Here is a 27,574-nt window from a genome sequence, read left to right on the forward strand (position 1 = left end):
GTTTAGAATTTTAGCTCTTTAAGTTCCGTTTTTCAAACTTTCTTATGGCTCCCTCTATGCATTTATTTTAATTTCAGCAAAATTAATGAATCATAATGTGTGAAGCAGCTGTTGGGATAATAATTTAATGACTTACATTCAGTAACCAGTTTTAAAGTTTTTGTCAGTTGATACATATTAAAGAAGCACTTTAACTTATTGAATTATAAGGTAATTTATTTAACTTTATGCCTTAGGTGATCAACTGATGACATATTAAGCAGCAGTGGATAAAATGGAAATATTCTACTTACTGATCACTTATTTTGCTGTTTATACACAGTTACACCCATTTCAGTTTGTCATTCTCATTGCTCTCATGTTAAGGTATAGTAACCATGATTTCCCAGATACTTGGTACATTGTACTATATCAAGTATACATGAATAGTAAGTGTTTGAAAAGGCAAAGTGAAACCCATCTACTAATATTTCTCTTCCATCATTAAATGGATTCTAAAGTATCTTACCCATATTGTGTTGGCTAAAAAATTGAGTTTTTAAAAAAATATCTATGCTTACATGACTATACATTGTTGTTGTTATCATTCGTAGGACTGCTTCTCTTCACATCTTGACTAGGTGATGTTTGTGCTGCGGTTAAGCTACCCTCTCTCTGATTGCGCTTCTGGGAGATCTGCATTCCTTTGCTTGCCAGACAGCTATCCTGTATTACTCCAAATTTTGCTTTAGTGAAGTAGCCCTTTTTACCAGATATCAAATACTGAAGTATGATAAATCACTATTAAATTTGGTCAATAATTGCTTGCAGGGGAGTTTTTCACTATTACTAGTATAATACTAAAGTATTCTGTTATTGCCAGAAAATGGAGCAGATGGCAAGGAGTTACATCAGAATATAATATTACTGTTTGGTCTTTATCATTGAAAAAGCAAAATTTAAAAATCAAGTTTCTACTGTATTTCATGTCTTTCATCCAGTGTTGTAGCATCCCTCTTGAACTGTATTGTTACCTGTAGATAGACTTGGGTGGCACTCATTGAACAAATAATACAATATCTTACATTTATTAGAGTATAGTTTGAAGAAAATGGAACGTATTTTCAAGTAGCTCTCTAAAGGTTTATTTGATTAAGTTCAGTAAAACTAGGAACTGCTTGTTTTGGCCAGTAAATTTGGCATGTGAAATAAGCAGATTAAAAATAGACATTATATGATCATCTTAAGTGAAATTTAATGAAGTAAAATGTGAGTGCCCTATGCATTCTATGCTTTGTATCTATTCGTAGAATGCCAGTAATATATCAATAGATATGACATAAAAGAAAGAATACTTGAAGAGATTACTATAATGGCCTCTAAGAAAGGTAACCAGTTCAAGGAAAAGTGTGAGATTGTGATATTGGGACTAAAGGTTAATAGCAAGGGCAGATAAATAACTAGACAAAAATGTCAGGGACCTATGTATTGATATGATAACCAAGGTTATGCAGTACATCTTCGGCCAGATTTCCCCAGTCTAATCTAAATTAAAAACTAAAATATATTTTCATGACACTGTATTATACTGATGCTTAATTTTGTAATACAGCCATTGGGGACTATGCCTTAGGATGAATGAAGCTAAAGGTAAGACCCTTCTAGTATTTTTAGTAAAAGTTCATTGGATAGTACCTGTTTCCACAGAAAATATACTAAAATTAGAATGACAGCAGAAGACTAGCATGGTCCCTGTGTAAGGCTGATACACACATTCAAGAAGTACTCCATATTTTTAAGTTAATGTTTTTATTTGACTCACCAGCAGGCTGTTTTCCTGCCATAAAGGAAATTGGTGGAGTCCAGTTGTACTTTCTTCTTAGCCTGTGAGTATTCCCAGAATCACCACCATCATCATTGCAGCACATTCCAGACCTTGTCATTCAATTTTGAAAATATTGTCCTTGCAGCAGCCAGTTACAGCAATGATATATAAATATATGCTTTGTTCATTATTTGTGTGTGGTAGTATGTAATAATAGTTACAGACACCATAGCTTAAGTTTAATGACACTGCATAAAACTCAGGAAGTAGAGAAATCCATTGGAAACTGTAGAACATAATGAAGCTTTATGATTGGCCCCTCATTCTCTCTCCTAGATAAGTTTGGCCTTGTGACAGATAGTACAATCTATAAAATTTGGAATGTTAAGTTGGTAAAAAATGAAAATAATACTACCAAAGTAAAGAGACTTTCTATGAAATATATCTGGATGCAATTAGGTGAATATATTATGTCTGCTAGTACCCCTAGTCAGAGTTGCTAGCTCCAACTTTATTGGATCAAACTAGAGTGAAAATTTACTGTTTTGGTATTTAGGGTGTTTTTTTCCTTTCTCTATGGATTCTAACTACTTGTTCTGTACAAGGAGGATAGAGCAACTCATTTTACTGAGAAATCTGTAGCTGACACAAGTTTCACTTTGTTTATAATGATAGCTTAAGACTTGTTATGCAGGACTCATCTTTTCATCATTGTCAGGAAAGACCATAAGGTTAATCAGTGGGGTGCAGACAAGTTTCAATACATCTAGACACTAGAGAGGTACCACCAGAAGGAATAGTAATTGACTAGAAGTCCCAATAGTGACCAAATTATGTCTTTATCCTCTGACATAAGGAAATAAGGTAGCTGTTCATTCTTGATAAAGAGAAGACAAAGAACAGTGTGAAGCAAATGTTTTCCAAAAGTTCATCTGCCCTCACCCATAGTAGCAGGAGAGCTTGAAAGATGACTGTTGAGATATTCAAAGCCACGGAAAGGCTTATGAGGGCATTATGCTAAACCAGAAAGAAACAAAAATAAAAGAGGAAAAGCCATTTGTAAACTTCAGGAAGAGAAGTTCTCATTCCTGATGACTTACGGAAACATCTTGCCTTCAGCTTATTACAGGTCTTTAAAAGAATCAAGTCAAGTGAGCTAGAAGACACATTGCTATTGTTACCTTTTTCTAGATGTTTTAATTTAATTAAGATGTTTACTGAAGATATTCTTAAACTCTTTAATGAATTTATCTAGATGGGCCCTGGATGATGTACTCTTTTGTCTCTTCAAAGGAGTACATCCAAGTCCCTGATAGGTGTTAGCTTCATTAGCGTAAAAAAGAGTGAAGTTATGTTTTGTGAAGCCCCAGACTTTTGAAAGAAAAAGAGGGAGAATTAATTTTGATACTGACTTTAAGTTGGAAAGTAGATCCCTTTTATACTTTTTTAAATGAACCCATCAATCAAGAAAGGAACAGTGTGTAGTTAGCATCATCTATATAACTCCAAGTAATAAATAGTAATAAATAGACTTTCTTTCTGAAATATATGGGACATGAGTCTCATTTGTAAAGGGGAATTAGAAAGGACTGTGAGGCCTATTTTTTGGTTATCATCAGTAATAAGTTTGGTTATAAACTTTGACTTCTAAGAGATTAAGATTTCAGGACCTTTTCTCTTCATCTTCCATGGGAGCTAAAATTTTTGCTTAGCAGGAAATTGGAGTAACATTTCAAGAACTGCTCCATATTTTGCATTTCTTTGTAGTAGGCCATGCTTCCTTACTGGGCTGTTCTCTTCATTGATCTCACATTGGTTAAATTTTCATGGAGGCAATCAGGTGCATAATTAAGCTTCTGTTTTCACTGTTGTGTTGAAGTATACTCTTGACTCTTAAATGTAAATACAGCTGCTAAACGTAAATATAGAGTTGTTTCTCTCTGTATATAAAAGATACTACTTTGTAACCATTTTTCAAGGAAAGTATCTTTTTTCTCATTAAAAAATTACCCTTTACATTATACCAAATTTTCTTTAAGTATCGCTTCTGTGAACTAAATAGTATCTTACTAAATGTACATGAGCTATGTTGTTGGTTTTTAGCCCCAAAGATCATCGAACATCACTGCTTATTTCCAGTCAATCCAGATATGATTAAAAGGCATTTATTTTAACATGAAGAGAAAGTCGGTAGTATGGTCTATTTCATTCCCCTTTACTTCTTGCTTTCCCTCACTGGTCATTATTTTTTTTCAGTCCAAAGAGCCAAAATTACTTGTTACCATGACTTTGAATTTTTATTTCTATTATTCATTGCAATTTTCCTCCTTTTTCTTTAAATGAGAAAAACCAGTAGAATCTCATGTGTAAACTTAAAGAAGTAGATTTTACAAATTATGTATAGCATAATTCTAAAATAAGAATTTTTGTATTTCCAGCTGCTTTTGTCTTGTGTCTCTTGTGTTTTATCATTATTGAAATATGTTAGATGACCATTTGATGTTTATGCTCTGCTGAAAATGTACGGACTGAGTTAAACAGGCCTCATCCTTTAGGAATTTCATGTTTCAGTGAGAATACAGAGACAAATACAAAGATGGGGACAGAGACATCTGTACAGATATCAAATATATCAATAAAATATTCCGCATCAAAAAATTTTTTTTATCATTAAAACAAATATCTTTCATCTCCTTACAATAGGCCTGAAACAATAAAGTTGTGTCCCTTTCTGGACACATGGATCTAGATAGCATTGATCCAGTAGATAAGAGAGAGGGAACTTTTATTGAATTTTTATGCTCCAAGCACTATACTAAGGATTTTTTTACATGTATTATCTCATTTAATTCTTATAACATCACTATGAGGTAGTAACTTTTTTTTTCACTTTGTGCAAATAAAGAAACTGACTGAAATTTCCTCTCCTGGGGAAGTCTTAATAATTGCAGAGTTCTTCGTAGGGTCAGCAGAGCTGAGGGTGATGGAGTGAGCAGTGATCTGAACCAAAGCAAAACCCTCAGGTTAGACCATTTCTGCTCTGCCATTAAAATAAGACTGTTTTCATATATGCTACTAAATACTGAATAATACCATAATTGAAAAAACGTAGAGGTTTCTAAAACGTTTTCAGGTTCCTTGGTTATTTGTTTGTTACAGGTGTTAAGATGTTAAAGCTTAAGTCACCTGGTTAGATTCTCTTTATGGAATGGTTAGCTTTGTTCGTTTCTTTGGGCAGAAGGAGGCACCCTTAACCGTGTCCACCTGTGTTACCAATGCTTGCTATTAGTCACAAGGTGGCCTGATTAATAAAGAGGAATCAAAGAATTGGAATTTACTACTCTTTTCTACAAATAGAAAAACAAGGCAAACTATTAATGTATTTTTTATTTGAAGTATTATTCATTAAGTGAATGGGAATTCTAGAGTTACCTGATTTACAGTTTACTTCTGACTGCCTGCTGCCTGTTTTACATGAAGCTGTGATAATCTGTCTTGACTCCCTCACAAAGATGAGAAAAATATTTTCTGGAAAACTGTGTCAGTGTGGAATCATTTGTCCTATTAAATTGTGTGCTACTATGAAATATCTCTTATTGTGTTTTCCACATTGTTTAACTATATTTACTTCATAATCCTATCCTCCCAATTTTCACCTCTATTAATATTTAGGCCCCTTTGAGCTTAAATTTTAAGAAATTTTAATTTATCCTATCACACAGTAAAATTTGAATTTTTATAAGCTCAAACTGGGGAAATTAGTGACTATATTTTGAGATTTGGTATGTTTTCTTTATGTATCTATATAAAATATGAAAATTATAATTATAATTTAATAATCTAAGATCAAATATTTATTAATCTGTATTTCACCTTATTAATGACTTATGTTTGTTTACCACATTTTTTTTAGTTAAGTGCTTTTTTATTAATTTATTTACTTGGCTGCGGCGGGTCTTAGTTGCGGCACATGGGCTCTTCGTTGCGGCGCTCAGGCTTCTCTTCTAGTTGTGGCGCACAGGCTCTAGAGTGCACGGGCTCAGTAGTTGCAGCACAGACTTAGTTGCCCCATGGCATGTGAGATCTTAGTTCCCCGACCAGGGATTGAACCCGTGTCCCCTGCATTGGAAGGTGGATTCTTAACTGTTGGACCACTAAGGAAGTCCCTGTTTACCACATTTGATTCTGCTACACATTTGTTCACATTTATTGATAATCAAAAATCTGTTAGTAGAGGGACTTCCCTGGTGGTGCAGTGGTTAAGAATCTACCTGCCAATGCAGGGGACACGGGTTTGAGCCCTGGTCCGGGAGGATCCCACATGCCGCGGATCAGCTAAGCCCGTGTGCCACAACTACTGAGTCTGAACTCTAAAGCCCACGAGCCACAACTGCTGAGCCCTCGTGCCACAACTACTGAGCCCAAGAGCCACAATTACTGAGGCTGCGTCCCACAACTACTGAAGCCCGCATGCCTAAAGCCCATGCTCTGCAACAAGAGAAGCCACCGCAATGAGAAGCCCATGCACCACAACAAAGAGTACCCCCGCTCTCTGCAACTAGAGAAAGCCTGCGTGCAGCAACGAAAACCCAATGCAGCCAAAAATAAATAAATTTATTTTTTTAAAAAACCCATCAGTATAAACATTGCTGACCTAGACCTTAATTGTCATTATTTTAAAAATCCATTAGCAAGACCCTTCCTAAGCCCATCTATGGACCTCATGTTAGGGAACGCTTATGTTATATAATGCATTAATTAAATCTCTGAAATGTATTTTCATAACACCTTTTTTATAGCACTACAAATTTAATGGTGAAAATGAATTGCATCACCTTCTAAAGGAATTTAAATTTTCTATATCCTGGTCATGAGAACTTGATTTTCCAACCCGAAGTTGTTAAAGTCTGTCTGACTCACTAAAAGAATGAGTTAAATCTGTTTTCTCATGATCTGCTTGTAAAGGTTAGTGAAGGACAGCACTTTGAAAGAAATGGATAATACGCATCCTTCCAGAGCTCCTGTATATTACAGCTGTCTGTTTGGACTCACTCCAACAACAGCTCAGTGACTCTTAAAGGAAGAGAATTTTAGAGGCCCTAACTGGGGCTCAGAATAATTGTACTGAAAGACACTTGCTTCCCATGCATAACCACTGCAGTGAAATTTGTTTAAAATGGTTTCTTATCCCTTAAATCCAATTGATCTCTCAGTGCTTTTGATTTTCCTTTACAAGGTATCTTCGTCTATCTCTTTTCTTGCTTATTACTGTTGCTACCACTCTTTTGTTCAGGGCCTTATTACATTTTCCCTGGGATAATTTCAACATATTAGTTTTCCTACTTACTCATTTATGCTGTAGGATTATAGTGACCCAAATAAAGACCCTATCCTGGAAAAGTTCACAGTCTATCAGGAAGTCAAACATGGATGTAGATAATATAATAATAATGTATTAAGGTACAGCTATAGAAATACATAAGAGGCTGGGTAACATTAAGAAAGGAAGTAATTAACTCTGGAAATATTAAAGAGATTAATCAAACCATGGAATTACTGAGATTTAAATCATGTTATTTCTGTAGTAAGTGTAGAGGCAAGTTTTTGTTCTCTTGTTCTAAATAAACTAAATGTTCATTTGTAATTTTTTAAAAAAACAGAAAAGTTTATTTTCTAGTTAATGAGCAAATAGATGCAGCTGAGATGCAACAGTGGCAACTGAGTTAGCCACAAAACTACTTTAATGTTTTCCTGTTGACCTATCTGAGAATGAGGGTAGAAAATATCTTGTCAACATATGTCTAAATAGATACACATTTGTAAATGTGTCAGTGAAATCAGATAACATTTGCTAAATGTATCAGTTAAATAAAAAAATGATGTTTGTAAAACCTTTGGTCATTCAACATTTATGCAGCTTCTATATTTTGGGACATATATATCTAGAAAATACAAGGTGCTTATTTTAGCAAATTGTGGCTGTTTGGGGTGATTAAGCTGCAATCGAGTCCGTATAGATATCCCCTAAATTTGCAAGTGTACACTTAAAAATAGCTTTCTTATTTTTAATGACTTTCTGATGCAGATGTAATATATTTTAGTAACAAATAACTATTTTAAACATAATATACTTCTGAAATTAAAATCTGAATTAAAAATATATAAGATATGCTTTATGTATATTTTAAAGTAATCAAGTTAGAAAAGGTCTCTGCTGTCTTAGCCAGTGTTTATAGAGACTCATAATCCACAGTCAACTAATAGTTTTCTGTACTCTGCTTTCGTGATATTGACTCTAGAGTATTGTACTAGATTTTGGTTGCTGCATTTTGAGATGAATATTATTAGCAAAAGAACACATCCAGTGATGGCAAAGAAGATGACAACAAACTGTCTCACCTGAATTATGGTTAAAGGAATTGGGATTAAAAGACCTAGGGAAAATTCTAATCTCTGTCAATATGTGAAGAGATAGAGAAGGCAGAACTGTTGGAATAAAGAAGTTTAGGAATAACAACCTTTAGGAATAACTTTAGAAGTGCTTCACAAAAACTTCTACATCAGTTAGTGAGCTCCTAACACTGAAAATATTTAAGTGACTTATGAGATACTTTAGCATTTCACGATTTTAACTTCACTGGCTTAAAATTAATGTCTTTGTTTTTGTTTTCAAAGTACTTAGATTGAAAGTATAGGGTTGTGGTTGTAAAGATAGGGTTGGGATGACTTATTAGCCATCGTGCATTTAGAAAATTCTCCAGTTGCTATCAAGTAATTCTGATACCTTTTCAGAGGTAGCAAACTTTTTCTGTAAAAAGCCAGATAGTAAATATTTTAGGTTTTGCAGGCCACATGGTCTCTGTAGCACCTGCTCAACTCTACTGTTGTAGTGCAAAAGCATCGTTAACAATACGTAAACACGGTTTATTCGCTGTGTTCCAATTAAACTTTATTTACAAAAGCAGGTGGTGAGTTGGATTTGGCCTGTGGGCCATAGTTTGACAACCCTTGCCTTAAATGATGAAATCTGGAAATAACATTTTAATATAAATGGAGAAAGGCTTTCAATTTAGGAGTTAAAAACAAATTGTCAAAATGTCATTGTCTTTTTGGGCTGAAAGTGCACACACTAAGTATTCAAAATACTGAATTGCCCATTGAAGTAAGAAGCCTAAAAGTCAAGTGACAGTGGAGAGTCTGAGACTATTTTCTACTGTTCATTTCTGCTGCATATTTTGTCCTTAAAGGTGTGTTTACTCCTGCTGAGCAATATCATCCATCCCGCATGGACTGCTAATGCAGACAGACCCAACCCCTACCAAGACATAAATGCAGGTTCAGGCCTTCTAAGAACAAAAAAGACTTTCAGTGCCTCCTGCCCAAGCACAGTAATTTTTAACAGTAATTTTAATACCAGAACAAGGAAGTAAACAGAAGTCCCTGATCAGCAAGTTATCTGTTACATGTTTTGTTCTAACCTCATAAAGTAGAGGTTCTCATATCATCATTTGGTCTGTTGGCCTTTAGCTAATAGACTGTTAGAAAACGATGATCAAATGTGGATGCTGAGTAGAAATGAATAACAGAAGAACAGGAGGCTACTCTCATAAGGCAGTCTGGCCACAGCTGAGAAGTGACCATTGACTGCTAGAAAACCAGGGGATGAGAGTGTTTTTAAATCAATCTCCAATTGGTTTTAGGGTCAGAAATACCCTCAGACTCCTTAGTAATACTGAAAAGCTTTGCTATCTTGTATTTTCATATACCACAGTAGTTCATTTTATAATGAGGACTGTAATTCATCAAGAAAAGGGTAAGTTGTGAAATATATTTATATATACTCTTTTAGGAAAACAGAACTGCCCCAGTTGAAATAACTCATTATGAGATATATTTAAAAATTAGGATAGGGCTTCCCTGGTGGCGCAGTGGTTGAGAATCTGCCTGCCAATGCAGGGGACACGGGTTCGAGTCCTGGTCTGGGAGGATCCCACGTGCCGCGGAGCAACTAGGCCCGTGAGCCACAACTGCTGAGCCTGCGCGTCTGGAGCTTGTGCTCTGCAACAAGAGAGGCCGCGACAGTGAGAGGCCTGCGCACCGCGATGAAGGGTGGCCCCTGCTTGCAGCAACTACAGAAAGTCCACGCACAGAAACGAAGACCCAACACAGCCAAAAATAAATAAATAAAATTAAATTTTAAAAATTAGGATAAGCAAAACCAATTTATTTCCTAACAGTTCTGAATAATTGCGATTTGTCAGTATGTGACTATTTAGTCCTGGCATTCTGAACTCCAAAGCCCAATAGAGTAGTTCCTTGACTCTTAAAGTGTTTTCTTTTTAGCAAATACATTTTTGTCACCTCAGACCTCCAAATTGTATAGATTCATATTTTAAATATTAATCTTAGAGTGATTTATCCCCCTCTACTGCTTTTCAAATAAGTTTTTCTTTGTAAATAGGTTATGCCCATACGTTTGGATAATTCCACCTTCTTTATCAACATTTAATTTTTTCTGTAGTGTAAAGGCCATTTATTTAAAACATTACGTACTCTGATTTCTTAACTTTAGGGATTTTCCTCCAAATTTGGGAAATTGAGAAAATTAAGTTTTTACACCTTGGTTTAATGTTTATTTGGTTATATCCTATATTTAAAAACAATTTTCTTAAGAAATCTGAATTTAAAAATCATGAACAAAATGTCATGCCATTCTTGTGTTCAAAATACTTCAGAGAGTCCGTTTTACTTAGAGTGTACTATATAAAATTCAAACTCCTTAAAATGGAGTCTGCTCACCTTTCTGGCCCCTGCCTACCTCTCACCCCTCCTTCTTTATCACATATCCTACCTATTCTCATGCACTTCATACTCAAGTAATAAAAACAGCTTGTATTGCTGGTAAAAGGTGCATTCTTTCATGGTCTGTGACTTTGCACACATACTCTTGTGGCAATCTAAAACACCCTCCTCATCTAGCTCTCCCATGTCCAAGCCACCTCTTCTCTGCAAAGTCCCTACTAATCTGTAATACTCAGACTTTACCTCTGTGATGCCTTCCCTAGCCTCCTCAGGCAGTTGGAGATTTCCTGTGACTTTTCCAAAGTTCATATTCTGTCTTATAACAATTTTCCATTGTTAAAGTTGTTCCTGTGTCTTGTCTTTCCCCAGTAAACTAAACAACCAAAGAGAAAGCATCTATTTACCATTGTTTTCATACTATTTAACCTAGAACCTGGCACAAGCAAGTATTTCTCCAAAAAGGAGGATTCCTCACACCTAAGCCATAAATAGCTGTACCAATTAAATGGGGATACTAGGAGTTTGGGGAACTAGAAGCAGCTGCAAAAGTACCAGCATCTGAGCCACATTCTAAACTCATCTGTGAGCCTTGCAATACCAGTGCTACCTTCAAGTTTCAGCACTTGACATTGGTGCTGCTTTATGAAGCTGAAGCTCCTTATTTACTTGCTTCCCTCTGTAAAAGAACCCAAGCCCCTTTTTCCCATCCCTAACTGATGCTAGTCCTGAATAGTTTATAATAGCTTGAAAAGATAATATGGGTATACTTAACAGGTTTATTAATAATATTTAACATTTTTGAGTGCTTACAGTGTGCCAGTCTCTTTGCCTACATGTTTTTCACATGTTACCTCATCTAATACCACAGTCTGATGAAGTATATGCCATTATCCCAACATAACAAATTGGGGCAGTGGGCGGCAGGGGTGGGGAGTGATATTAGGTGCCGTGAGATGAATTAAACTGTTCAAGGCCATACAACTATTAACTAAGGCAGACAGAATGTGAATCCAGTGTAACTTCAGAGCCCATTCTCTTATTTACCACCAGTGCACATTCCTGCCATAACTGAAGCCCAAATAGCAGCATGGTCATAACGTACACTTTGAAATCATCTAGACCTGGACTCAAAATCCATATCTAACATTTACTGGTGGCGAATAACTTTACTTTTCTGACCTTCGGTTTTCTCATATGTAAAATGGTTATTACCTACACCAAAAGGGTTATTGCCTGCATAAGTGCAAGATGCATACTAAATACTAAGTGTTAGCTCCATTTGCCTCTTCTACACTTCTGTTCTTGTGAGCTCTGAGGTAATGGTTTGAACAGAATAAGGCCTGGCAGAAGAAGACAAATAAAGTTAGCTTCCTCTCTCTTCTGTATAGTACTACCAGAGTGTCGACCAGTGCCTGCCTTCCAGGATCGCCAAGTGTTTTATAGCTGTGATTGCATTTATTCTCTTAATGAGAAGGGCATGTCTTGAGTATTTACTAGTTGTTAATTGCCCATAAATATACTATAGTAGAATAAGGATTAGAATCAGTGATCTCCTGTTGTACTAGACTTCTCTTTTGCTAATTCTTAGGAAACATATGGGACTCTGGGGGTTGTTATTTATTATATATAAAATAGTTGCCCGCATGATTCCATAACATAGATCAGTTAGTGCCATTCAACAAAGAAAACTATAAACACAGCTGCTGTTTTAGTGTGGTTTGTGGTTTGGTTTTGTTTCTGTTTGAACTTTTTTGTGCAGGCAGATCATCATTTAAAAGTAGTCATTTGGCATTTTCCCTTGCATTCTTCAAATTTTTTTGTATGTTTTTAAAAAGCTTAGCTTAAGTCAGTTTATAATTATGCACTCAGATTGATCCATCTGGTCTTTTTGCTAGCCAATGAATTTTCTTTTAAAAGTATAGAAAATAGGATAATTATATTTTAAATCCTATAACTTCAGTGAGTCCCTTTTATAAATTTGAAGAAAATATTTTCAGGTATTAAAAAATAATTTTTTATTCCTTATTGTCTTTCAATTGATTTCTGTATTTCCAGAGGTAGGGAGAGGGCTTGAAATTTCTCCTATTTCCACTCCTCACCTCCTTCATATGTTATAACTCTGAAGCATACCATAAACACTTGTTTGCAACTGAGAATGGGTACAGCAGAAATGTCTGATCAAAATAGGTTCTATTGTTCTCTCTAGGTTGCACTGGCTGTGAGGAGAAAAATGGATTGTAGGGGGCAAATGTAGATGTAGTAAGACCATTTAGGCCTTTGCAGTGGTCCAGACAAGAAATAGTAGTGGCCCGACCCAAGGTATTAAGAGATTCAGGATATAGAATTAACAGAATTGGTTGATGGATTAGCTGTTGGCGAGCATGACATAAAGGAGTCAGAGATAGGTTTCTGGATTAGATATATCGTGCTCCTCACCTCTTTCTCACTGTGTTTGTTCAGCTCCAGCTTATCCCTAAAGAATTTAGTTTATATGTTACCTCCTATGGAAAACTTTCCCACTCCAACTTCCATTAAGTTAGGTGACCACTTTATGTGCTTTTATAGCACTTGGCACTTCATGAGAACATTTTTTTCTGTTTTGTACCTGTGAATTTATTACCCCACACCCATATACACATAACCTTCACACCCTTGACTTTGTCTTGTGAGGGCAAGGGCCATGCCTGTATTACTTATCATCATATTCCCAGCACCTAACGTGGTCCTGGGGACAACATCAATACATTTTTGGTGAATAAACAAAGTGTCATTTATAGCTATTGTCTACAGTGCCTGATAGAGTAATTGAATGCGTAAGCTATCTGGGCTCTTTTTTGATTCATTCCTCTTGCTTAACTTTTATTTCTTCTTTTATTTCTTAATATCTCAGACCTTATTTTTTCTTATATCTTTACGGTTTAGCTTACTGAATAAAAGAAAATATAAACAGCAAGAAATAAAATTTTGTTTTGTGGGTTTTGACAGTATCTTCCAAAGGAACCCCTAAGGTTGTTGACATCTAAAATAAATGAGGGCAACTTACTATTTATTCTCTCCATAGCCCCAGCTCTGTCTTGTTAAGAACTGACTTTAAAAGTCCATTCAAATAAAACTTTTGTTATTGAATGAATTTATTAAATACAAGTGATTTTTTTTCTAATTTCTGCTTTGGAATCAGTTCTTCTAGCCTAATTAGGAGCAACAATCTAAGATGAATTGTAATTACTTACCCTAATCATTTCAAACCACAGAAAATGAATTTTTGCATTTAGTAATACCATAAATGTATTCTTTAATGGTTGTTTCTCTTTTAACATATGTTTTCTTTCTTTGGTTTAGATTTCTGCTTTGGGACAGCCACGCATCTAATTCCTTAAAGTACTTTTATATGTAAAACTTGTAAAGGATCAGAACAATGCCTCCAAGACCATCATCAGGTGAACTGTGGGGCATCCACTTGATGCCCCCAAGAATCCTAGTAGAATGTTTACTACCAAATGGGATGATAGTGACTTTAGAATGCCTCCGTGAGGCTACATTAATAACTATAAAGCATGAACTATTTAAAGAAGCAAGAAAATACCCTCTCCATCAACTTCTTCAAGATGAATCTTCTTACATTTTCGTAAGTGTTACCCAAGAAGCAGAAAGGGAAGAATTTTTTGATGAAACAAGACGACTTTGTGACCTTCGGCTTTTTCAACCCTTTTTAAAAGTAATTGAACCAGTAGGCAACCGTGAAGAAAAGATCCTCAATCGAGAAATTGGTATGATAAAATTTTGAAATGGCCTTGTCATTCTATTCCAAATGCAAATAACTATGAAGCTTAACTATTTTCTCATTAGTAAAATATTTTGTCTGAACTGGTTAATTACCTTTGTAATCTTAAATAAATAGATTTCAAAATAAAAATCATTACACATCTAAAGTTTTTTTGACTGTTAGGCTGAGGAACTGTTTTTAACACCTTGGTATTATTCTGTAAAGTTTTCTTTAAGAAGTATCATTTGTAGGGATGATTTATATTTGTTATATCCCAGTTTTGTTTTGTCTTTTAAAAAATAATTGATATGAATAATGTTTGCTACCTTTGCTCCAAATTGCCGAACAGATGTTTTATATATTAAAAGTATTTGTGATCTTGTTAATTCTTACTATATGTATTCATCAAAAATTTTATTAACAAAGAGAAACTTCTTTATTGTGATCTTCCATATCTACCAAGTTCCCTATTTACAATAAACATGGTCTTACTGTGTGTTTAACAGAATGTTATATTCTCTATATAATTTTTTTAAGGTTTTGCTATTGGCATGCCAGTGTGTGAATTCGATATGGTTAAAGATCCAGAAGTACAGGACTTCCGAAGAAATATTCTCAATGTTTGTAAAGAAGCTGTGGATCTTAGGGATCTCAATTCACCGCATAGTAGAGCAATGTACGTCTATCCTCCAAATGTAGAATCTTCACCAGAACTGCCAAAGCACATATATAATAAATTGGATAAAGGTAAGAAAATTGTAAATCTACCATAATTGGTCACTGTAGTGAAAACTTTTATCTGTGCATATATCTTTGTACAATCTTTTTTTGCGGGGGGCCCAGCCGCTCCGCGGCATGTGGGATCCTCCCGGACCAGGGCACGAACCCATGTCCCCTGCTTGGGCAGGCGGACTCTCAACCACTGCGCCACCAGGGAATCCCTGTAGTCTTTTTATCCTAGCTAGATGATAAGCTTCTTGAAGGCAGGGAATGCTTTACTGACAAGATATAGCTGAGTGCCAAGTACACAACTTTTTTTTTTTTAATCTTGAATTATTTTATTTGTGTGTGTCCTCATGAAATATGTAATACTTTGTGTGATGTATTTTCTTTATAATTGAATTTATTTACTTATTTATTTTTTATTGGGGTATAGTTGTTTTACAATGTTGTGTTAGTTTGTGCTGTACAGCGAAGTGGAGTTCCCTGTGCTATACAGCAGGATCTTATTAGTTACCTATTTTATACATATTAGTGTATATATGTCAATCCCAATCTCCCAGTTCATCCCACCCTCATCCCCCACTTTCCCCCCTTGGCATCCATACATTTGTTCTCTACATCTGTGTCTCTATTTCTGTCTTGCAAACTGGTTCTTCGGTACCATTTTTCTAGATTCTGCATATATGCATTAATATACAATATTTGTTTTTCTCTTTCTGACTTACTTCACCCTGTGTGACAGTCTCTAGGTCCATCCAGGTCTCTACAAATGACCCAATTTCATTCCTTTTTATGGCTGAGTAATATTCCATTGTATATATATACCACATCTTCTTTATCCATTCGTCTGTCGATGGACATTTAGGTTGCTTCCATGACCTGGCTATTGTAAATAGTGCTGCTATGAACATTGGGGCACGTGTGTCTTTTTGAATTATTGTTTTCTCTGGGTATATGCCCAGTAGTGGGATTGCTGGGTTAGTTTTTTAAGGAACCTCCATACTGTTCTCCATAGTAGCTGTATCAACAGTGCAAGAGGATCCCTTTTCTCTGCACCCTCTCCAGCATTTATTGTTTGTTGATTTTCTGATGATGCCCATTCTAACTGGTGTGAGGTGATACCTCATTGTAGTTTTGATTTGCATTTCTCTAATAATTAGTGATGTTGAGCATCTTTTCATGTGCCTCTTGGCCATCTATATGTCTTCTTTGGTGAAATGTCTATTTAGGTCTTCCACCCATTTTTAGATTGGGTTGTTTGCTTTTTTGATATTGAGCTACATGAGCTGTTTGTATATTTTGGAGATTAATCCTTTGTCCGTTGATTCATTTGCAAATATTTTCTCCCATTCTGAGGGTTGTCTTTTTTTTCAGGTACACAACTTGTGTGCAGTAAGTAGTGATTGATTGAATGAATGTGTGCATATGGTGCTGATCCCTTGGTGAATTGTTTATCTCAGAATAAAACTGAAAGAAAAAAAAGCATTGAGTTAGAAATTCACTGTTACAGAATTATAGCTGATTATCTTTTTACAAATAAAAATAAGTATAAATAGAAATATTTTATGAAATTTTGGGGAAACGTCACACATTCTTACTATATGCAAAGAAAAAGTAAATTTCCTAATCTTAATGTTAGATGCAGTATTTAACTCTGATCATAGTGAGTGATAATATATAAGTCGACTTTTGACAATATATCAATTTCTAGAATTAAGTGTACATGAGAATATATAAACTAATTGTTTTAGAAATGAAAATATCATTGTGTCAGATAAATATTTGTATTTTTCAGAATAACAAAGTGAAGTTTTTAATTGAAAGTTATAGAATAGGTTAACTTAATACACTATTAAATATAATATTCTCTCAGTAGAATAAATTAAGACATCTTATTACTATTTTAGACATATTTTTCAAAGTAGTTTAATGCTTATATAACATAAGGTCTTCATTAAAAGTTCATTTCTGGGCTTCCTTGGTGGTGCAGTGGTTGAGAATCCGCCTGCCAATGCAGGGGACACGGGTTCAAGCCCTGGTCCGGGAAGATCCCACATGCTGCAGAGTGGCTGGGCCCACGTGCCACAACTGCTGAGCCTGCGCTCTGGAGCCCACAGGCCACAACTGCTGAGCCCCACGGGCTGCAAGTGCTGAAGCCTGTGTGCCTGGAGTCTGTGCTCCATGAGAGGGGCCACTGCAGTGAGAGGCCCGCGCACCGCAATGAAGAGTGGCCCCCACTCGCCGCAACTAGAGAAAGCCTGCGCACAGAGCAAAGACCCAACGCAGCCAAAAATAAATAAAGAAAATAAAGAAAATTTTTTAAAAATTCATTTCTACTTTAGCATACTTTTTTAAATGGAATGCTCTTTTTATTTTTCCCCACTATTTATGAAATATTTCCAACATACAGAAAGTTTGAAAGAATTTTACTCTGGATACCTACACCACTCTAACATAGTTTTAATCTTTTCATTTTCATTATTTTTTTTTTGGTCCCCCAGCTTAAAGCTTAATTATTCTTCTTAAAAGGAAAAAAAATAGAAAATTTATTTTTTTCCCCTTCCTCCCCCATCTTTTCTCTCATTCTGATTCAGCATCTTTCTTTAAATCTCCATGATTCTTGCCCACAGTTCCCAGAAACTCTTCTACTTAAGGTACTATTGAACCTTTGATGCCATCATGAGTCACTCTTCACAGGGGTTGTATCTGTGAAGTATGTCATGTAGTTTAGAATGGAAATTAGCTTGGTCTCAGGTAATTGAGACACACAGTAGTCACAGTTTTGTGTGCTTGCCTTAAAACATGAGGTTTGGGCATGGTTTGGCAGCCCTATCAGATTTGAAGATTTGGTCGTTCTACCTGATATTTACCTGTATTTAATTAAGGTTGATTATAAGTCATTATGGTTAGTGCATACTTTTGGAAATTTGTCTCTTGAAAAATGAAATATATGTGGTGACTGCATCTAATATTATTTTCCTATTATAGGGCAAATAATAGTGGTGATTTGGGTAATAGTTTCTCCAAATAATGACAAGCAGAAGTATACTCTGAAAATCAACCATGACTGTGTGCCAGAACAAGTAATTGCTGAAGCAATCAGGAAGAAAACTCGAAGTATGTTGCTATCATCTGAACAACTAAAACTCTGTGTTTTAGAATATCAGGGCAAGTATATTTTAAAAGTGTGTGGATGTGACGAATACTTCCTAGAAAAATATCCTCTGAGTCAGTATAAGGTGAGTAACAAGTTTCAAAGATCTTACTTTTAAATTTAAAAGGTAATCACATTGGGAACTGGTATCTGTATTTAGGACATAGTTTTTGAAAATTAAAAACAAATATTTTTGGCTGTGCTGCACAGCTTACGGGATCTTAGTTCCCCCATCAGGGACTGAACCCACACTCCTGCGGTGAAAGTGCCAAGTCCTAACCGCTGGACTGCCAGGGAATTCCCAAAATTAAATAATTAATATTAGTAAATAGTTTAATAAGTTTATTTTTTACACTATATTTAATTTGAGAGACTGATGAATTTGAGACGACAGATGCTATTCTTTTAGATTTTATATAATTAATATTTGGGGACCTGACTACATATATGGGTAAGCTGATTAATGTTTTACAGTTGTAACAATAGTTATATCATTATTCAGATACAAACATTTGATTTGGTGACTGTTTAATTGTGCCATGAGGTAAGATATAATAATGCTTCAGGTATTCCACATGCAAAAAATGCATCGTGTGCTTTTCTGGATAGGTCCAGTTCTATAGTGGAAATACTTTTATAGCCAATAGGAATTTTAAATAACATGGAACTTGCCCAAAAGGCTTTTCATGTGCCTTACTTTTTTTAAAAAGGGTTTGTTGTGTTCATTTGAATATGCAGTGTAAGCAATAAGGTAAATGTGTTCTTTGTCAAAAAAAAAAAAAGTTGGCAGTTATACTAATCCCCAAATATGGGGTATTTAATGATTTTTATCCCTTCCCAAGCAGTGGCACTAGAAGGAATTAAAATAAACATTTCAAAAAATCCATGATCTATAGTTAATTAAGGTGTACTATAAATGCTTCCCTACTCTCTATTTCTATTCATTAAATAAATACCTATAAGAAGCAACTGTATTTGTACCAAGCATATGTCAAGTGCTGATTTACAATGCCAAGCAAGACATGGTTCTGGCTTTTAGGTTGCTTACAGTATAGTAGGGCTTATGGGTAAGAAAATAGGTTTTTGTAATATGTGTACAATTGCTTGAAAATCTATCCTAACTACCATTTCAGAGTTCAAACCAATGCATTTTAATATTTTTTAAAACATATTCCATAATTTTATTAGTCTCCTCTCTTTATGGCTTTTGGGGTTTTTTGTTCTGTTGTTTTTTTTTAACAAAACAAATATTTCTCAAGAAATGTTGGGACTGAAGAACAAGTGGGCAGCAGCTCTTGGATTTGACATCAGTATGACTTAATAGATTGAATGGCAGAGGCTTCCTAAATGATGTTGCTTTTCCTTTAACAAGCACCTGCCGTATGTTTTCAGTTGGCTAGAAAACATCTACCTCAGCTTATAGTCCTTTTCTGTAATTCTAATATCTAGTGTTTTCATAATGAGTATCTTCTTATCCTTATTTTTAATTCCTTTTTTCTTTTCTTTCTTTTTCCTTCCAGTTAAAGGTAGAACTACAGTCTAAAAAGCTGACCTTTGTTTTTCTTTTCTTTTATACAATTTATATTCCAAGATGTGTTTGGTTTATCTGTGCTAAAACCTAACTCCCAAATGTTAGTTTTTTAAATGTTATAAATATAGCAACTGCTAAGAAATGTGTCTATAATGTTTGATTTTTTAATTACCTTTGCAGATTAGTATGTAAATTCTCATAGTACTCTTATATGTTGCCTTTAAAATGAAAAACCTTACAAGAAATGCCTTCTCTCCTCCCACCTTAATCTCTTACAGTATATAAGAAGCTGTATAATGCTTGGGAGGATGCCCAATTTGATGCTGATGGCTAAAGAAAGCCTCTACTCTCAACTGCCAATGGACTGTTTTACAATGCCATCTTATTCCAGACGCATCTCCACAGCTACACCATATATGAATGGAGAAACATCTACAAAATCCCTTTGGGTTATAAATAGTGCACTTAGAATAAAAATTCTTTGTGCAACCTATGTGAATGTAAATATTCGAGACATTGACAAGGTAAGGTCAAGTGTTGATGTTTATTATTCTATAAATTATTTTATATAAATCTTTTTTATTGAAGTATATAATAATCTGTTGACCTGCAGTATGTTTTCAGCTGGCTAGAAAACATCTACCTCAGCTTATAATCATTTTCTGTAATTCTAATATCCCTAATTCTAATAATTCTAATACCCATAATTCTAAGCTCTTAAAACCAAACTTTTACAGAATTCATTTGGCAGGAAAACCTGACCTAACCTGAAGCGAGGTTTTTTACAGTCCTTATTTATCCCACTTAGTGTAAATATCCAAATGTTTTATTGCAGAAATATTAATTTCTTTACGGAGTGCTGCTTTAACTGCTAAGGGTACTAAGTAATATTTAGTATATGTACCAATTTATCTTTCTAAAATATGAAAAACTCTGAATTACATACCTGCCCTAAAGGGATTGTGGGCCTATCTTGATTTTTAATAATGTAATGTCCGCCTGAAGGCAGCAGTACATTTTGGTGAAGAATCTGCATCAGTATTAGTTTACTATACATGTGAAGAAAAAGAGAACAGAGAAGCTACATCTGAACAGAAACTTTAGTTGATTCTCTCATTCATATCAGTTACATTGTTTTGATAATGTTTAATATTGGTCTGGTCTAGTATGTATGTGTGCATGTGTATATATACATATATATATATATATTTGTACGTGTATACACATAACTTTTTATTTTCCTTAGATCTATGTTCGAACAGGTATCTACCATGGAGGAGAACCCTTATGTGATAATGTGAACACTCAAAGAGTACCTTGTTCCAATCCCAGGTAAGGAAGTATATATGAGTTTATATTTCCAAAAGTCATATTAGTGTTTAGCAGGATAATAAATAAAAGTAGTATAGTTTACATCATTAGTTTTATACAAGTCATATATAATTACCAGACATTTACATATAGAACATGAGGACATTCCGTCTAATGAGTATCAATCACAGGATCACTTTATTGATTCTCCCTAAAACGTTATCGGAAGGGTTTTTCTGATCCTCTCTTCTCATTGTGTCAAGGAGAGAACAGAATGTGGTTATAGTTTTGTGCTGATTATTCCTTACATTAGATCCATAAACCTAGCATTTTATTCCTTTTTTATCTCCATTTGCATTTCCATTAAGAAGTGAGACTTGGCAAACAACTTTAGAGCTGGACTACTCTGAGGCAGTTTTCTTTACAGTACTCCCAAGAATACATATTTATGACATTCAAATAAAGAATCTTGGGGAACAAACCAGTTTCTTAGTGGGAGGGGGTGTTATTGGGAACATTTTTAAATGATTACTGCCTAGATAAAATGAAGAAATAGGTAGTATAATTCAACAGCTTGACATCCTGCCATTTCTTTGCTTCTCTGTATAGAATCATTTGGGGATAAAAGTTTATTCTTGAAATTAATAGTAATATTTTAAGAGAACTCAAATTGGAATTAAATGTTAAAGATGGATTTTTTAGACTAGCAATAGAGCTAACTAGTGGATCTTCCAGAAGTAAATTTCATAATCAATTCAGACTGAGTTCTAGGAGAGTCAAGAAAAAGTTATGGTGTTGTAATTAAATTGATAGAGGTGAGAAAGCCTACGTAAAGTTCAAAGAGATGGTAGCCTTCTCTACCAGGAGGAAGGGAAATAGTTCCCCGCCCTGCCTGAACCATCATAGGTCAGAAAGTATCAATACATCATTCAGGTTAGAAGTTATGCTGTGGCAACAGACCACACCAGAATCTTCTGAATTTTTTGTTAGAACAACAAATGTTTATTTCCCACTCACACAGCATATCTGTCACAGGTTAGGTGGGTGGTTGTACAAGGAGCAGAAAAACAATATTTGAGGAAATTATAGCCAAAATTTTCCAAATTTGGTGAAAACTATAAAACCAACAATCTAAGGAATTCAACAAGCCCCAAGCAAAGACCCCAAAACAATGTTGGATAGATTTATCCTAGTTCTTTCAAGTACCAAGAATAAACAGGCTTTAGAAAAATAAATGGTAAATTTATTTAATAATATAAGATTAGACTGTCAAAATTTTAATATCTTAAAATAGCTATTCATAAACGACTTATATTTTATTGTCTTTCCTTTAAGAATATCTGTAAGGTAAAATCCCTGTGGTAGTAGTATAAAGATTTAAGTAAATTTTAAAACTTCTCTGCATTTACAGAAAAGATCAGAGGTAAAAGTGTATTAAGTTATTAGAAAGATAGAATCTTAAAAATTCTTACTGAGATTAAGTGATTGTTCTAAATCTGTTCTTTCTATATGCTAAATAAATTTCTTATAAATGTTACCAGTTATCTCCCAATATCAAAATCAATTTGGAATATATATATAAAACCATTGCCAAAATAAAGAACTTAATTGGGTATGGGTGGGGTGTGTGTGTGAAAGGAACATGCTTTATTCAGTTAGCATAATACTGAACTACATTAATAAGACACAGTTCTCTTAGAAAATGTGTAGAAAATTTCTCACTAATTATGAGCAATTCTAAAAATTTCAGAGTGGTACAAAGTACTAGGTACGTTTGAGATACATCTTCTAATTTTTCTTGAATTACTGTGGACTTATCAAATCTCACAGTATTTCTTTTCCCTGCATTTGTTGTCTCCTTTCCCTTTCGATTTCCTTCTAGCTAAGTTCCCGCATTTTAAATGTCTTCTCTGTATAAAAGGACAATATATTTCTTTTTATCTTTGCCCACACTCAAGCAAAGATACTAGAATAAATAGAACTTATTTTACTGATGGTTTTATAACTTAGTCTGACTAATTAAAAGTAGAATTCTTATACTGTTTTGTTAAGTAAGTCTTCTTTTATTTATAATCAGAAAACAGAACAGAATTATAAAGAAGCCATTTGAAAAGTTTTCAGAGTTAATATCTAGCACTTGAGCTTTTAACATGGACCAGTTGCTGTTCTAAGTGCTTTATTTATGTTCTATTATTAGTCCCATTTCACACATGAGAAAACAGACAAAGCGAGTGTTACACATATAATAAAATAGTAGAAACAAGACTTTACTCCAGGTAGTCTGACTTCTGAGTCCAAGCTTTTAGCCATTACTATAATGATTTTAATTTAAAAAAAAAAAAAACTACTACTTATTATACTTCGCTCTTTACCAGTATGTTTACCAAATATAGACATAATTTTGCATGTAACATCCAATAAATTGAAGGGAATTTATCATAAAAATTTGAATAATTTTTATCATCACTTGTTGTAGGAGCTTCTTATGCTTTCCTTATTATGAATGTCAAGTTTTATTACCTCTTGTGAAGTACTCTAAAATTTACATACTTTCTCCTTACGTATCCTTTATTTTATTTACATACTGACTTATTTAAATTAATGGGCTCTTCTGGATGAAACTACATCATATATAAAAGTAATTAAATACAATTTTAATCATAATAGGAAATCTAATTTTATCTTACTTAGTTTCCCTTTTCTCTTTGCCTCTTCTATAAGCTAATTAGTTTTTTATTTTTACTGAAATATAGCACAAATGCATAAATCATAAGTGCACAGTTCAGTGAATTATCACAAGGTGAGAATACCTATATAGCCACTATGCTGGTCAAGAATTAGAACATTTACCAGCATTCCAAAAACCCCTCCTCACACTACTTCCCAATCCATTAATCTTCTCTCCTCCCCAAAGATAACTACTATCTTGATTTCTAACACTATTGGTTAGTTTTGGTTATTCCTGAATTTTATATAAATGGACTGAAGGAGTAGATATTCTTTTGTGTCTAGCTTCTTACACTCAATATTATGTTTGTAAGATTTCATCCATATTGTAAATAACTGGTGTTCATTTCTATTGATATATAGTGTGCCATTATATGAATATACTACCATTTATTCTACTGTTGGTCATTTGAATTTTTTTGAAGTTTGGGGATACTGTAAATAATTCTATTAACATTCTGTGCAAAAATGCATACATTTCTGTGGTTTTATACCTAGAGGTGGAGCTGAGTCATGGTTCAGTTTTAATAGATTATGCTTTCCAAATTGGTTGTACAAATTACACCTCCCCTAGCATGTATGAGATTTCCTGTTACTGCACCTCCTTACCACCCCTTAGTATCATCAGTATTTATAGTTTTAGCCATTCTTTTTTATAGTGATATCTTTTATTTTGCATTTTTTGAATGACATATTGACTACTTTCTTTTTTTTAAACATTTATTTATTTATTTATTTTTGGCTGCATCAGGTCTTAGTTGTAGCCCGCAGGCTTCTCTCTAGTTGTGTCGTGAGGGTTTTTCTCTTCTCTAGTTGTGGCGCGCAGCCTCCAGGGCACGTGAGCTCAGTAGTTGTGGCCGCAGGCTTAGTTGCCCTGCGGCATGTGGGATCTTAGTTCCCTGACCAGGGTTCAAACCCACGTCCCCTGCATTGTAAGGCAGATTCTTTACCACTGGACCACCAGGGAAGTCCTGATATTGGCTACTTTTTCATGTGTATTAGCCATTTAAATATGACCTTGTGAAGTCTTTGTTCCAGTCAATCTCTGGCTTGGTTTTCATTTGATTTATCTTTTTCTTGATGATTTGTAGGAGTCATTTATATACTCTAGAAAAAGTCTTTTTTGGTAAATTATTTTTTTCTTAATTTTTCATAGGTGGAATGAATGGCTGAATTACGATATATACATTCCTGATCTTCCTCGTGCTGCTCGACTTTGCCTTTCTATTTGTTCTGTTAAAGGCCGAAAGGGTGCTAAAGAGGTAAAGTATTTCAAAATGAACAATCATTCACCTCTAAAAACTCCTAATTATACTACTGATTGAATTTTTTCAAGAAATGGATATTATTTTTCTTTGTTTAAAAAATTAATAGCATTTTTAAATAATATATTTATTTAAAGAAGAATAGCTTGATAGAGCTTCCAGAATTTATTTTATGATGAATATGTCCTGAGTTCATACTGATAAAATTTTTAAACTTGCAGAGTGACTACATACAAATATCTGTCTTGCTTGCTTTGGTTCATATTTCCTATTTATAATTAAAAAATACATGTAATTTCAAATGGAAAAAAGGAAAGAAACTATTTATACTTTGAAAAAATTAATGTGACTTGTTATAGATACCATGAAAAAGACAGTTGTTGATTTCTCTTTTCTGGGAAAGAAGAGTATCAATATTTTGAAATGCATTTTATAATTTAATCTACAGAGTAGTGAACATTTTTCTGTTTTGTTAAGGAACACTGTCCATTGGCCTGGGGAAATATAAACTTGTTTGATTACACAGATACTCTAGTATCTGGAAAAATGGCTTTGAATCTTTGGCCAGTACCTCATGGACTAGAAGATTTGCTGAACCCTATTGGTGTTACTGGATCAAATCCAAATAAAGTAAGCTTTTTATTATCATAAATAAGATTTTTTTTCTTTTTTGTGTGTGTGACAGTCAAGTGTAATATGTATAATAACTTTTATTCCATCTCTTAGGAAACTCCATGTTTGGAGTTGGAGTTTGACTGGTTCAGCAGTGTGGTAAAGTTTCCAGATATGTCAGTGATTGAAGAGCATGCCAATTGGTCTGTATCCCGAGAAGCAGGATTTAGTTATTCCCATGCAGGACTGGTAAGGCAAATCACTGAGTCTTCCTTAAGTATCAGTCATAATCAGTGCTTTTGGCTGCATACTGTTACTCTTTGTATAGAGAAGGTTTCATGTGTTTTAGTCACACTCGAATAGATACTTCAGGCTCTAGAACAGCATTGCAATAAAATAAAATTCTGTATGCTAATATTTTTACTGCAGCTCTGCCTTTTCTTAGTTTAGCCTGCCTCATTTGACAAATATTTATTGAATACTGACTATATGTATATATTTATTATACGATAGGTACCAGGTAATAAAGTTGTGACCTAAAGAGACCTCCACTGATTATACAGTCTAATGGTGAAAATAGGCCTGAAACTGGTAAACACAGAAATATAAGATCATAAATCATGGTGAGTGCCATGAAGGAAACAATAGTGTGTCAAGAATGACTAACATAGGGTTTTGGGGAGAAAGGCTAATGTATTTTGGGTTCAGGAAAGACCTCTCTGGGATAATAACCTTGAACTTGAAATCAAGGTATACGTATGTTGTTAGTTGAGCAAGGGAGCAGAGGAAATAGCATACCAGTATAGTCCAGACATGCTAGAAAAGAATATATATAAAATGGAGTTTAAATATTGATCTATTTGTCTGATCTTGGCTGTAACTTTTGAACCGCAGTATAACTGCGTTCAAAGATCATAAACTCTCCTTGGTGCTTTGTGTCCACCTAGAGGGCTGGGATAGGGAGGGTGGGAGGGAGACACAAGAGGGAGGAGATATGGGGATATATGTTTATGTATAGCTGATTCACTTTGTTATACAGCAGAAACTAACACACCATTGTAAAGCAATGTTACTCCAATAAAGATGTTAAAAAAATAAATAAGATCATAAACTCTCCCTTATTTCTCAAGGGCAAAAGTGTCAGTACTGAGAGAAGAAGGTATTTTTGTTCTTTGCTGTCTCTTTCCCCAGTTTTCTAATTTATCACCATTTTCTTTGGCCTAATTAAAGGTTATAGATAGACCATTCAATGAATGTGGGTCCTGAGATAGGCCTACCCCCAGTAACAGTAATAGTAGCACCCTGGGGTAGCCTGGAATCCTATGCTTAGGAACTTTATTAGTTTAACTTTATTAGTTGTATTCTCAGTAAGGAGTTTACCAATCCCTTTTGTAAACAGAATAATAATAATAGTAATAATAATCTTCCTGCCTGTGTACTTTCAGAACTATGTAGAAGATATTTTGTTAAGTAGAAATTAATTTAAAATCATTACTGAATTCTGTCATTTACGGAAGGAACAATTAGCTTTTTTGAAGTTAAAAAGGGATTCTCTTTCTTGAAAAACCCTACTCCGTAAGTTTAATTCTTTGAATATACCTAACATTTATTAAGTGCTTACCATATACCAAATGCCATACCAATTACTTTTCACGTATTACCTCATTTAATCTTAAAAGCAGTCTCTATGAGGGTAGGTGCTATTATAATTCGTATTTTACCAGTAAGGAATAGGCTTAAGGAGTTTAAATAAGTTATCCAGTGTCACTGTTTAATTAGTATTAAGTCTTTTACTCTTAACCATTCTAACTAGACAGGAATTCCTTACTTTTGAAATTGGGGGTAAAATACTGATGAGCGTTTCCATAAAATGTCCATAACG

General features: G+C 34.4%; 1 protein-coding gene and 1 pseudogene across 2 annotated transcripts in view; both read left to right on the forward strand.

The window, feature by feature from the left end:
* PIK3CA (phosphatidylinositol-4,5-bisphosphate 3-kinase catalytic subunit alpha) overlaps window positions 1–27,574 on the forward strand; it is a 112,300-nt gene that overhangs the window by 62,089 nt on the left and 22,637 nt on the right. Inside the window, exons 1-9 of one of the 2 annotated variants that reach the window (XM_032630323.1) lie at window positions 4,809–4,827; window positions 13,946–14,373; window positions 14,907–15,116; window positions 18,081–18,331; window positions 20,056–20,301; window positions 21,024–21,109; window positions 24,972–25,077; window positions 25,558–25,710; window positions 25,807–25,941. In XM_032630323.1, coding sequence (XP_032486214.1) covers window positions 14,022–14,373; window positions 14,907–15,116; window positions 18,081–18,331; window positions 20,056–20,301; window positions 21,024–21,109; window positions 24,972–25,077; window positions 25,558–25,710; window positions 25,807–25,941 — 1,539 coding nt within the window. In that variant the 5' untranslated portion in view covers window positions 4,809–4,827; window positions 13,946–14,021. Of the gene's footprint in view, window positions 1–4,808; window positions 4,828–13,945; window positions 14,374–14,906; window positions 15,117–18,080; window positions 18,332–20,055; window positions 20,302–21,023; window positions 21,110–24,971; window positions 25,078–25,557; window positions 25,711–25,806; window positions 25,942–27,574 lie in introns of those variants that run through there. The other variant, XM_032630322.1, reaches the window with a different exon arrangement.
* LOC116753768 lies at window positions 1,678–1,776 on the forward strand (annotated as a pseudogene).

Source organism: Phocoena sinus, chromosome 4 (assembly GCF_008692025.1).
Source record: "Phocoena sinus isolate mPhoSin1 chromosome 4, mPhoSin1.pri, whole genome shotgun sequence".
Lineage (NCBI taxonomy): Eukaryota > Metazoa > Chordata > Mammalia > Artiodactyla > Phocoenidae > Phocoena > Phocoena sinus.